This window comes from Castor canadensis, chromosome 2, assembly GCF_047511655.1.
Source record: "Castor canadensis chromosome 2, mCasCan1.hap1v2, whole genome shotgun sequence".
NCBI classification, from domain to species: Eukaryota; Metazoa; Chordata; class Mammalia; order Rodentia; family Castoridae; genus Castor; species Castor canadensis.
This window is the reverse complement of record NC_133387.1, coordinates 147,909,957-147,923,297: the sequence shown is the minus strand read 5'-3', so window position 1 is coordinate 147,923,297 and position 13,341 is coordinate 147,909,957. Positions and strand designations below refer to the sequence as shown.

General features: G+C 37.1%; 1 protein-coding gene across 2 annotated transcripts in view; it reads left to right on the top strand.

The window, feature by feature from the left end:
• Window positions 1-13,341, top strand: part of Adam10 (ADAM metallopeptidase domain 10) — a 141,773-nt gene that overhangs the window by 121,566 nt on the left and 6,866 nt on the right. The window contains exons 11-14 of one of the 2 annotated variants that reach the window (XM_020168723.2): window positions 1,432-1,582; window positions 2,348-2,531; window positions 3,834-3,942; window positions 4,301-4,521. In XM_020168723.2, the coding sequence (XP_020024312.2) occupies window positions 1,432-1,582; window positions 2,348-2,531; window positions 3,834-3,942; window positions 4,301-4,521 (665 nt within the window). Of the gene's footprint in view, window positions 1-1,431; window positions 1,583-2,347; window positions 2,532-3,833; window positions 3,943-4,237; window positions 4,522-13,341 lie in introns of those variants that run through there. The other variant, XM_074066064.1, reaches the window with a different exon arrangement.

Here is a 13,341-nt window from a genome sequence, read left to right as displayed (position 1 = left end):
ATAGCTAATTTGAAGTAATGATTCTATGAGATAAAAAATGTGTGGCAAATACTGTGTAAATTTTCTATCATTTTTTCTTTACTCATAAATTATGTGTCACATGGATTATAAAATTATCATCAGAACTTTTCAGTCATTATTACTTACTTAGTATATATGTTCGTGTCCATGCATCTCATTTTAGAGGATAAAGACGTTGTGTAAAATGAAACAGGGACATAATTTCAGTGACCTCTGAGGTTTCCTTTAATAGATGATGTGATTAAGGATAGATAATTTTTGATTCAGATCTGCCGTCTGTGGTGCTCCTGCCCTTGAAATGTGTCCCTTCTGTCAGTTCTTAATTTGAAGCCTGGATTATGACTATTTTTCATAGGATTTGGTATAATAGAAAGAAGAGTACAAGATTTCAGTACTAGGAAACCCTGGGCTTAGTCTGTTATGCTCATATGGTCTCTAGTGAGTCACAAACTGGTCCAAGTTGGTTTCCTTTTCTAGAAAATGAAGGCATAAGATTCTTATTATCATTCCCTGCAGATAATAAAGTCCTGTGATTTTTATTATCTTACAAAGAGTAGCATTCCTAGTCTTTCTTTAGGATTTTTTTATACTGCTCACTATTGTGATTTTTAAAGTTCTTCGACAAAAATATCAAAGAACTTTAGAAGAGGGCTGAATAAGTATAATTACTCAGGAGATGCATCAACCAAAAGCAACCATGTGAGGAAGAGTTGGAGTTGGGAGAATCTGGATTCGGATTAACCAATTGTAAAGAGACAGTTGAGGAAATTAAATATGAATTGGTTATTAGATGATATTACACATCTTGCTATTTTTATTAGATATGATAAGAGTATTATGGTTATGTTTAAAAAAGAAAAAATTCCTAATGCTTTAGAAGTAAATCCTGAAGTATTTATAGGAACAGTAATGTGTTAGGTGGAGTTATTTTAAAATACTACAGAAAAAAATTGTTGCCATATGTGGGAGCTCATTGTCTTATTCTTTTACAAATTTTCTATAACAAAACCAAGTTTCCATTTCTTTTTCCTGGTTGATGATGCACTAACTTAATTTGCATTTGTGTGATATAAATCATACAGTTGTGGTTCAATAAAGGTCAGTGTAATATGGTCTAAATAAATAGCAAGCTGCCAATTTCATAACGGACCTTAGAAGGGACCATCAAGTCAAATTCTCTCACTATGCAGATTAAGAAACTGGGGCTCCCCAGAAGGGAAGTGATGTGCTGGAGGTTACATTGCTGATTAGTTGCAGAGTCCTTGTTAAATTACATCTTCTGATTTCCAGAATCTTAGTTTGTTCTACTTTATCATAGTTTCCTTTCTCCCTTTGTTACAAGGCTCTAAAGGGTTTGAGAATCTTAATGTGTGCATTCAATACTTACCTTGTCTTACTTATTTTCCTCAGAATCTGGCCAGCCTATCTGTGGAAATGGAATGGTAGAACAAGGTGAAGAATGTGATTGTGGCTATAGTGACCAGTGTAAAGATGAGTGCTGCTTTGATGCAAACCAGCCAGAGGGGAAAAAGTGCAAACTGAAACCTGGAAAAGACTGCAGGTACCTTGTTAATTTTAATATGTTAATATTTCTGCAAAGTCACCTAAAAGCAGTTATGACCAACTTAAAACTGAAATTAAAAGATGCATATGGTTTTGAAACTTACTTCTTGTTGCATTATTTATTTTTCTGGAATGGTATTTAGTAAGTACCCTGTTGGCAGTTTGGACTGTTTGTAATTTGTGTGGTGGAAATTAAAAAAGACATGAGAAGGGTGCTTATATTAGTGCCTAACTTTAAAAATGTGACTAGCTTCCATATTTTTATAATCCTAACTTTAAATATATAGGCATTAATATGGGACACATATTTTTGTGACACAATTATTTCATTTGTCAAATTCAGTAGTAATAGATTATAAACAATAGAATATAGTTTGTCCAGTACTTTTTAAATGTTTGATCTATGTATCTTTGATAGTATCATAAAAATGGGAAAAACTGATGAGTTGGCTAACATAATATGTAGCTATAAAAAAAACACTGATAAGTTGTCTAATATGAAATCCATTTTCTATTACAGTATTTTATAAAAGGCAAATAAAGAATGCTGAATAAAGGGTCCTGACTGTAAAGACTAGATCCTTACTCACTTTTCTATACTTAGTGGAATGTTCAAATATAGTAACTTCTTATTCCAGTATTTGAATATAAAAGTAAGATACCATTTAAAAGATGAGTTTTATAATTTAAAATTAGGCCCATGTCTACATATACAGAAAATACCTAGTAATTACTCTGTTTAATCACTTAATGTTTCTTCCAGCCCAAGTCAAGGTCCCTGTTGTACAGCACAATGTGCGTTTAAGTCAAAATCTGAGAAGTGTCGGGATGATTCTGACTGTGCAAAAGAAGGAATATGTAATGGCCACACAGCTCTCTGCCCTGCATCTGATCCCAAACCAAACTTTACTGATTGTAATAGACATACACAAGTGTGCATTAATGGGGTAAGCATTTGATTTCATTTTATAGAACCTACTTTTCAGAATAATTACTGACAGTGAATGCTACATAAAGTAAGTAGTCCTAGCCAGCCATGATGGTGCATGCCTATAATCCAGCACTCAGGAGGCTGAGGCAGGATGATGGAGAATTCTTCGAGGCCAACCCAAGCTATATAGCAAGTTCCAGGCCAGCTTGAACTATATAGTAAGACCCTGTTTCTCCACCACCATTACCACCCCATCCTGGCTTAAAAAAAAATACTCTTGGTCTCTGTTTCGGTAATATCCCTATCCCCCAAAAAGCCATGAATATATGACACAAGTGCTTGGTGGCATTCATTGAGCTACTGATTTGTCTTTCATCTTTCCAACTACATGTTTGGTTTACCCCTGGAGAAATAGTTGTACAGCTAGGCATGCGACTTTGTGCTGCTTTAAAGCTTTATAAATTAATATTTCAATAGGCTAAATACAAGAATTCTTCTGGTCATTTTCTCTGAATGTGAAGCCTTTAAAGCATTCCTGGCTAAATATCACTTTGTTCTGCATGGAGAAAATTTCATTTTTCCCTGCTTATAGAGGACCTGTAATGACCAACAAAAATTGACTCTTTTAAGCTCTTTCTGCTTTTGTTTAGTTAAGGTTTTTTGTTATTGTTGTCACCATTGCTTCAAAAGATGTACTCTCTTACTTGCATCTACTCTTTTTCACATGTGTTTATATGGTCCACTTCCTGATACTCATCTATGGTTTGTTTTTGGGTTTTTTTTTGTAGTGCTGGGGATCAAACCCACGGCTTTGAGCATGCTTAGCAAGTGCTTTACTATGGAGTCACATCCCCACCTCTGGTTTTTGGGTTTTTTTTTTTTTTTTTTTTTTTTTGATGGTACTTACTATGTGTTGAACTCAGGACCTCACGCTTGCTAAGCAGGTGCTTTACCACTTGAGTTGCTCTCCCAGTCCTTTTTGCATTGTTATTTTTCAGATAGAGTCTTGCTTTATGTCCAGGCTGGTCTGGATCACATTTCTCTTATTTGTGCTTCACTGAATACATGGGACGACAAGCACACAACACCATGCCCAGCCATTGGTTGAGATGGGGAGCTCACGAAATTTTTGTCTGGGCTGGCGGTGAACCACAATCCTCCTGAGTTACACCTCCCAAGTAGATAGGATTACTGGCTCTGTTTATTTTTAACTTGTATTTCCACTGTATTATTTTGACTTTGGAAGCATATACCTGCCTATAACTATGAACAATAGGCTTGACCATATAGGGATTAAATAACTTGTCTTTTATTCCAGCAATGTGCAGGTTCTATCTGTGAGAAATATGACTTGGAAGAGTGTACCTGTGCTAGTTCTGATGGCAAAGATGATAAGGAATTATGCCATGTCTGCTGTATGAAGAAAAGTAAGGCTTTTAAAATATAAGAGTATAAAATCTACTTCAAAAACCATTTAAGTTTTACATGTTAAACTTTGAGTACAGTCCAGACAGACAGTTTCCAGCTAAATCTATCTTTTTAAGAAAGATTTAAATGCAGCATAGCATTATGGTCCCTACAGTGTTTTTAAATAATACACTAGGCAGAACATTGCCAGTTTTATGGCAGCAATTTATATAAAATGGTTGAATGGTTTTAAAGGCATTGTAGGCAATAACTCTCGACTTCCTTTTGTTTATATTGTATTTGTTTATATTTGAGGTGAAGTATTGATGATGTTATCCTGCTGAACTAGTGAAGATCTATTTGGCACTTCTTTTCCAGTGAACCCATCAACTTGTGCCAGTACAGGGTCTGTGCAGTGGAATAAGCATTTCAACGGCCGAACCATAACTCTGCAACCTGGATCTCCTTGCAACGATTTCAGAGGATACTGTGATGTTTTCATGAGGTGCAGATTAGTAGATGCTGATGGTCCTCTAGCTAGGCTTAAAAAAGCAATTTTCAGTCCACAGCTCTATGAAAACATTGCCGAGTGGATTGTGGTAAGTATTTATTTAAAAAACACCCACAACTTAAAATGGTTTGCTATTAATTTTGTTTGGCCAGAAGTTACTGATGTTGTGGAAAAAACGCTTCTTTCCTGTTTGTATGAAATTACTTTATCTGAAGATATTTAAAGTTTAAATATCCCTGGTTATTATTTCCTTACAAAATGATCAGAATCTCTGCCTGTGTGTATCACTCATAGCTTAGTTAATAGATGATGAAGTCATTTTGTTTTACTCTGCTTCTTACTTTAATTCCAGGGTGGGCTATATCCTCTTGTGGTCCTGTGATTAAGGCATTTTCTCATTTTGGAAAGCCCTGCTTGCTTTTTTACTTCTCCCTTGTGTCAGTATGACAGATAGCCACCTATGGGTTCTACTTTGCTAAACAGGAGAATGAGAGAGAAGATTGGTGATTTTTCTGAAGTTTTTTTTTTTTTCTGATCTTTCCAGTATAATTTCTGGGTCTTCATCTTGTCTGTGATAGGAGATGCTGAGCAGGGTGAGATCAGGTACAGAACCTTTACAGATCTGTTAATGGTTATGGATGTTCATCCAGCATGAAGCCACTGAACTCAGTTTAATTTTTAAGTCCACATTTCTCCAAATTGTAAAACAGACTATCTCAATTAACTTAAGTGTCCATACATTCTAAGTTACTGCATTAAAATTTGTGTAGGAAACTTACAAGGAATGTATTTGAAAATGGGCTATACCTGCTTTACAAATTGACTTTGAAGTAAGATCTGCCCCCACCACCACCTTTTTTTTTTTTTTTAAATTGTGTCTCTATATGCTTGTATGTGTGTTTGGGACTAAGGACATTGGGTTTTTTTGTTTGGTTTTTTTTGCGGTCCTGGGGTTTGAACTCAGGTCCTACATCTTGAGCCACTCCACCAGCCCCTTTTTGTGATGGAGTTTTTTGAGATAAGGTCTCACAAACTATTTGCTTGGTCTGGCTTTCAACCATAATCCTCCTGATCTCTGCCTGCTGAATAGCTAGGATTATAGGCGTGAGCCACTGATGCCTGGCAAGGGTATGTTAAAAACACAGACAAGGATATCTGTGTGGAATGTGTTGGTACTCTTCTAATAATAACATTCTACAATAAAAAGTCTGTAATTACTCTAGCATTAAAAGGGTGTTTATTATCCCTAGGGAGAATAATACTTTGCATGTTAGAATATGTGACTTCTAGATACATAATATCTATATATCTTATATATAATGTATAAGGGAAGGAGGCCTTGTTTCAAGTCAAATAATTGGACAAGTTTTCTTAAAACACATGTTGCTCATTTTTGGAAGCCTATGAATGTTGCATAATAGATGTTTTGTAAATATCTGTTAAGCCAGAGATCCCTTCTGGCACTGTTGCCTAGTGAAAGGAGCATAGGCTTGTTAACCCTGTAAGAATTCAGATTGTCTTTTTGTTATTTATCAATTACGTGACTTCAATTAAGTTACTTCACTTGGCCTCTTCCCTGTTTTTAACTCAGATCCAGTTATTTGCTGATTATCTCAAATAAGAAAAATTGAAAATTAACGTCTGTCTACAGTAGGGGACATTGTATACAGAAACAGAAATGTTAAGGGGGGAATCTGAGGGTTACATTCTACTGAATATGTATTATGCTAGATATTTTAGATTTTCTAGGTACTATATCATATCATCTGAACCCTTTTTTTTTTTTTTTTAAATGAGGTCCCTAATTAGGTTGCCCAGGCTTGTCTCAAATTCTTGGGGTCAAGGGATCCTCCTGCCTTAGCCTCCCAAATAGCTAGAACTATTAAGTGTATGTCACCATTGCTGACTTGAACATACTTTTTCACTTTTCTTTATTATCTCTAATTCTTACTTTTGAATTAGTTAGAATTTCAAAAGCTCATTTGTTCTCACTTTAAAAATAAGAGACATGATCTTTATTTTAAAACCTTTTTAAAATTTAAGTTAGTGGATTTATTGAAATGCTTCTTTCAGTGAATTAGCAACATGAAACTTTTTTTTTTTTTGTATTCTGGAGCTGATGAAGAAGGCACTTCTGGATTTCTACAGGTTTGCCTTCAGTGAGTGTGGCACTGAAATGCTTTCATTTTATGTTGTTGTTGGCTCATATTGCCCAAAGAGTACCCCTAAGCTGCTGATGCCTTTGTGGGCATTAACCAGGTCAAGCAGTAAGGTAATAAACATCCAGTTCTTTTTTAAGTTATTCCTCTCATTTGATTATGTGCAGCGTTCACTTGCATAGCAGTGTATTTTGTAGCAATAATAGCTTGTGGTTTAGCCTTATATCAAGTCAGGGCAATGTTCTAGTTAGTGATGTAGACTGTTGGGATGCTATGGTATAAGAAGCTATCAGGAGATGAGAGAATAGGTTTACTGACTTTCTTCTCCAGTGGTGTCTGGTGGTCTTTTTGTATCCTGTTTGATGGCACTCTATGGCACTTTTTCTCCTCATGCGAGAACTGTAACAATTCAATACTGTTGCCATGGAGACGATACTTTCTTTTCTGTGGAAAGGTTGTTCTTTAACATCCCATATCTTTGCTGAGTGCCTAATGTGTGTGTAGCTGGGAAACAATGATAAGCATCCTATGGATTTACCAAAGAGTTATCTAGTTCGTGACAAGTTCAAGAACATTCACCAATAAATCTTTTGAGACCCTGAACCATTATCTCCTTTTCTTTAAATGGGAGTTGAGGGCATTATTCTTTTTTCAGTTTCTTTATTTGTTCAGATTTATCAGAAGTTTTTTTTTATTATTATTTTGATAAGAATCAGTACTTCCTCTTTTTATTTCAGTGGGACTGGGGTTTGAACTCAGAACTTTGCACTTGCAAAGCAGATACTCTACAGCTTGAGCCATACCTCTAGTCCAGTCTTGTTCCAGTTATATTTTGGAGACAGGGTCTTGAAAATTATTTGCCCAGGCTGGTCTCAAGCCCTGATCCTCCTGATCTCAGTCTCCCAAGTAACTAGGATTACAAGTATGAACTGCTGGTGCCTGACAGTATTTTCTCATTTTTGAATTAATTTATGTTCTCTTATTTTCCCCCTTTTGGTACTGGGGTTTGATCTCAGTACTTCAGGCATACGTCAGCCTTTTTACTTTCTTTTTTTTTTTTTTCTTTCTGTGCTTTTTTGCTTACTTGTTTCAAATAGGGTCTCACATTTTTGCTTGGGAACTGATCTCAGATTGCATTCCATTTACCTATGCCTCTTGTTTAGCTGGCATTGCAGAAATATACCATGCCTGCCTTAATTGTTGACATGGAGTCTTACTTTTTGCCTGGGCTGGCCTCAAACCATGATCCTCCCAATCTCTGCCTCCCAAATAGCCAGAATGATAGGCATGAACCACCATGCTGCTCTCATATTTTGGTCTTAATTTTATGGACCTAAGTACTTAAGTTCTGGTACGTGGTACTTAGGTATCTGGTATTATTTTTGTATGAAAGATTTAGAGCAGTGCTTCCCAAATGCTATCAAGAACACAAGATGTGGGACTAGCAGAGTGGCTCAAGTGGTAGAGTGCCTGCCTGGCAAGTGCGAAGCCCTGAGTTCAAACCCCAGTACCACCCCCCCAAAAAAAAAAAAACCAAGAACACAAGATTCTTTCTAGGTTTGGTGGTCCAGTGCCTGTGGAAAACACTGTATACTGTAGTATGTGTGAGTATGTTAGAGATGTTTGAGAAGATTGAGAGAAGTCCTATAGTCCATATATCTTTTTAACTTCATTTTCTAAACTAATCCCAGAAACCTTTATTCATGTAAAGATTGCAAAACCTTAATATCCTTAAAAGTCATTTGGGGAAAAACAGGAAACAACTTGGTAAGACTAGTACCTCTTATCCTTAGTTGTACATGAGAGTCACCTTGGGGCATAGACAAACTAAATGGGATCTTTTGGGATGGGCGTCAGTATTGGGTGTTTTATAACACTCCAGCTAATGCTGATGAAGAGCCAGCACAAGAAGCACTCATCTGGACTAGGGATTGACAAACTGGTCCATGGGGCGAATCTAGCTTTTTGTATGGTTCACAAGCTAAAAATGATTTTTGCATTTTAATGGCTTAAACAGTTTTTTAATTACCAAGGTAACATTCTTCGAAAACGGTATGAAATTCACATTTCAGACTTGATAAGTAACATTTTATTGGAATATGGCCATACTTACTCATTTACATATTGGTCATTCCTACTTTGGCACCATGAGTAGTTGCAACAGAGACTCATAAAACCAAAATATTTACTTGGGTTTTTACAAGAAATGTTTGTCAACACTGATCTAGAGAACTGTCTCTTTTGACTGCAGCATCAGTGTCACCTGAGAACTTGATAGAAATGCCAATCCTCAGTCCCCATTCTACACCATTGAGTCAGTAGCAGTGGAGCACGCCAAAGTTTGGGAACCTTTTTTCAGCCACTCTGACATAGTGACTTCTTTGAAAAAGACTTTAACCGAATTTTTTTTTTATTCGTAATCAGAGTTAACTTTATTTTTAAATTAGCATACATTAATAATGTGAGGGAATTTCATAGTAATAATTCATACATGCATACAGTGTACTTTGAGCAAGTATTTATCCCTCCAATTATATTCCCATTTCCCCCTCCTCGCCCTATTATTTATTTATCTGATGGTACTGAGGTTTTGAACTCAGGCCTTCACGCTTGCTGGGCTGGTGCTTTACCACTTGAGCTACTCCAGCCTTCTTCTTAACCCTTTAGAAGATTTTTACTCTGTCCTGTTGACATTGCTAAGCATGGAAGTAGTAGACCTTCAGTGTCCTTTCCTAGTAAAATAGGTCACATCCATGTTACTTCTGAGCTTTAGCAACAAAGATGCAGCATTGTCATAGGACTTAGAATATGGTATGGATGCAAAGTACAGTGATTGATGTTTGAAGCAGATTTCTCAGGTCTTAATTTATATAGAAAAGAATAAAAATTATGCCAGTTATCTTAACTTTGAAGCTATGATGTTTTCATGTTCCTGGCCTTGTACCCTTGTTGCCCAGTCTGGACCTAAAGTAACCAGAAGTTTAGTGGCCACTTGCTTTCTGCTTGGCAGATTACTGGTGAGGTGAATTTAATGGACAGGAAAAGACTATTTGCTCCAGCCTGAGTTTATAATGTCTTTGGAAGGATAGAAAGGAAGCTCTCTGACCTCTGCCATCCCCAGCTTTTTAAGATCACACCTGTTTTTACCATTTTGTTATCTTTCTGTATATTTAGATTATTAAACTTTTTTTGGAGGGGCAGTACTGGGGTTTGAGTCTAGGGCTCACACTACTAGGCAAGTGCTTTACCACTTGAGCCACTCTGACAGTCCAACACTATTCTAATTAATGCATAAATTAGTACATTTTGACCTCTTACTTTGCTACTAGCTTTGTATAAATTATTGTGAGCAAACATCTGTTTGTTGTGTACAATTACTTTGTCAGAATTAGTTTAATGCTATCTTCTAGTCCATTTTTTAAACTTTTTGGTACCTCCTCTTTGTCTCTAAAGTTTCCCTTAACCCTTGTATCTATGACAGGCAAGAGCCTCACACAAATTGATGCTCATTAAATGTTCGTTGAATGAATGACAACTCTCCTTTCTTTCAGACTAACAGGTAGACAACACATTGTGATCTTTTCTTTTGAGAAAAAGCATATTTGCAGTGAGCTGGCTGCTGGTGGCTGGCTCACACCTATAATCCTAGGTACTTGGGAGGCTGAGATTGGGAGATTGTTCAAGGCCGGCCCAGACTAATCGTTTGCGAGAACCCATCTCCAAAATAACCACAGCAAAATGGACTAAAGGCATAGTTCAAATAGTAAAGTACCTGCTTTGCAAGTGCAAAGACCCTGAGTTCAAACACCAGTCCCACCAAAAACAAACAAAAACCAATTTTATATTCTGTCTTTGTCCTATGATCCTTGTCATATTATTTGTTTGGATTAGGTAAACTACAAAGGATAAATGAGCCATTGGAAGTGTTTTTAGGTCAGTATTTGGGATAATGATTCACCTGTAATAAGTAGTCCAACAAGTGATAGTTTTTTTGGTTGTTGTTTTGTCTTGTTTTTGTGGGCTAGGTATTGAGGTGGAAGAATATAAGTTCAGAGAACTCAACAGTCCAGTTTGGGATAGAGAAGTCAGGACATAGAGACGTATTTTCAGTTCTGTGTGCTATTTTCACAGAAAATAAGAACCTACTGGGGAAGTCTTCTTAAAAATATTTCTTTATTTGTAGTGCTGGGGATTGAATAAGGCCTAGTATATGCTGGGCAAGTGCTCTACCACTCAGCTCCAATCTCAGCCCTGGGGAAGTTCTCCTTATCTACTTAAGAGGCTGTGATCAGAAGGATTATGATTCAAGGTCAGCCCAGGCAAAAAATTAACAAGACCCCATCTCAACCAGTAGCTGGGCACAGTGGTGTACACCTGTCATCCCAAGCTACATGGGAGGCTAAAACTGAGAGTATTGAAGTTCCAGGCCAGCCAAGGAAAAATATTTGTGAGATCCCCACCTCCACGGAGAAAACCTGGGTGTGGTGTGCACACCTGTCATCCCAGCTGTGGAGGGAATCCTAAAATCAGAGGATTCATGATCCAGGCTGCATTGGGCAAAAAGCGAGACACTGTCTCCAAAATAACCAGAGTAAAAAGGGCTGGAGGCATGACTCAAGCAGTAGAGCACCTGCCTAGCAAGCACGAAACCCTGAGTTCTAACCCCAGTACCACAAAAAAAAAAAAAAAAAAAAAAGTGATGCCAGAGCTAAGTTCTTAAAGACTAGTAGAAGCAGAGGATACTAAAATGTCTTATGGTGGAGCATATGAATTGTCCAAATAAATATTTTTTCTTTTGAAAAATTGGATTATCTTTTGAAATCAACAAATTAATATGCTCTATAGTCAGTCTTGCTTTTACTCTGCACAGGATGAAGTTCTTGTATGTTTTTCAGAAACAGTCTGTATCGCTATAAGAATATATATGTAGAAAAAAATGGGTGGAGTTACATCACTTTTGCTTTGTTGTACTTTACTATGAACTCATGTTTTGGTTTTTATTTTTTTCTCTGTCCCACTTAATGGTCTATCTTGGAGATCTTTGGTGGGAGGTTTTTGAAGAAGTTTTACATAAAGTTGTGACAGGGTCAGTTCCATACTTTCAGTAGCAGTGATGGTCATATGGAAGATGCTTGTGAGCAGGGGCAACAGCGGAGGAAATGTGGTAGAGAGTAGGATGAGCATTAGGGATGGAAGCAGCTCCTACAACAGAGCTAGCCATTTGCCTGGAAGTAGTTGGGGAGTGTTGCCCCTTTGTCCTCAGAACTGCGTCACATTACTGGTAACTCTGCCTTTCAGGGATACCTGGAAATGTGCTGGTTATCAGAGTCACTGAGGGGCTCCACTGGCATTTGGTAAATTGTCTAGAAATACTAAACTTCTTACATTGCCCAACTGAGGGCAATTATAGGCTGAATAAACATAGAAAAAAAAAAGGAAGCCAAGGAAAACTTTTATAGTAAGGAGAAAGTAGTGTCATACTAAAGACTAACAAGAACAGAGCTCTGAAAATTATTTTCTATAGGAAACAAAAGAATTTTAGAAAACAGCCTGGCAGTCTCAGTAGGATATGTGAAATAGCTTTAAAAAGTAGGCTGTAAATGTGTGGTTTCCTAGCGAGGTTCAGATTCAGCACCGCCATGTTTGGTATGGTCTACTCATTGTTTTTAGTCTTTTTTTCTTTCTGTGGGATGTCAGTTTGAACCCAGGACTTCATGCTCGCAAAGCACGCGATCTGCTGCTTGAGTCACTCTTAGCTCATTTTGCTCTGGTTCAGTTGGAGATGGGGGTCTTAGTAACTATTTGCCTGGGCTGGCCTTGAACCTCCATCCTCCTGCTCTCAGCCTCCTAAGTAGCTATGATCAGAAGCATGAGCCACTGGTGCCTGGCTGTTTTTAGAAATTTTGAATGTTTGCCTGCATTTAAAAATGGATTTCACTTGAATAAATAAGCATGAACAACAACTTTTCGAATAGAACTCCAATTGCTCTGGAAATAAGAGCAAAAATTGACAAATCAGATTATGTGAAATTAAAAGCTTCTGCACATCTAAGGAAACAGTTACAAGAGTGAAGAGACAAACTACAAAATGGGAGAAATAATCCTTGCCAGCAAAAAAAATCTTTGCTAGCTATTCATTGGACAAAGGATTAATATCCAGAATATAGAGAGAGCTCAAAAAATTAAACACCAAAAGAACAGATCATACAATTAATAAATGGTCAGATAAATTGAACAGACAGTTCTAAAATTGTACAGATGGCACATTAATGCAAGAAGACATGTTAACCACAAAGGAAATGTGAATCAAAACAATACTGAGATTACATCTCGCCCCAGTCAATTGACTTCATCAAGAAGACAACAAATGCTAGCAAGCATGGGGGCAGGGGGTTTATAAAACGGTTGGTGGGAATATAAATTAGTGCAACCACTGTGGAAGTCGTGTGGAGGACTCTCAGAAAAGTAAAAGAACTACCATATGATCCTGCTGTACCATCTATGGGTATGGATCTGTAGGAATGTAAGTCAGCATACAGTAGAGATACCTGCACACCCATGTTTTTGACAGCACTGTTATGGGAATTAGCCTAGGTGCCCATCAACCGGTGAATGGGTAAAGAAACCGTGGTATGTATACACAATCAGTCATAAAGAAGAATGAGATCATCATGTTAAGCAAAACAAGTCATACTCAGAAAAACAAATATAACATGTTTCTGTCCCCTCTCTTTCCTTTCTTGAACAGT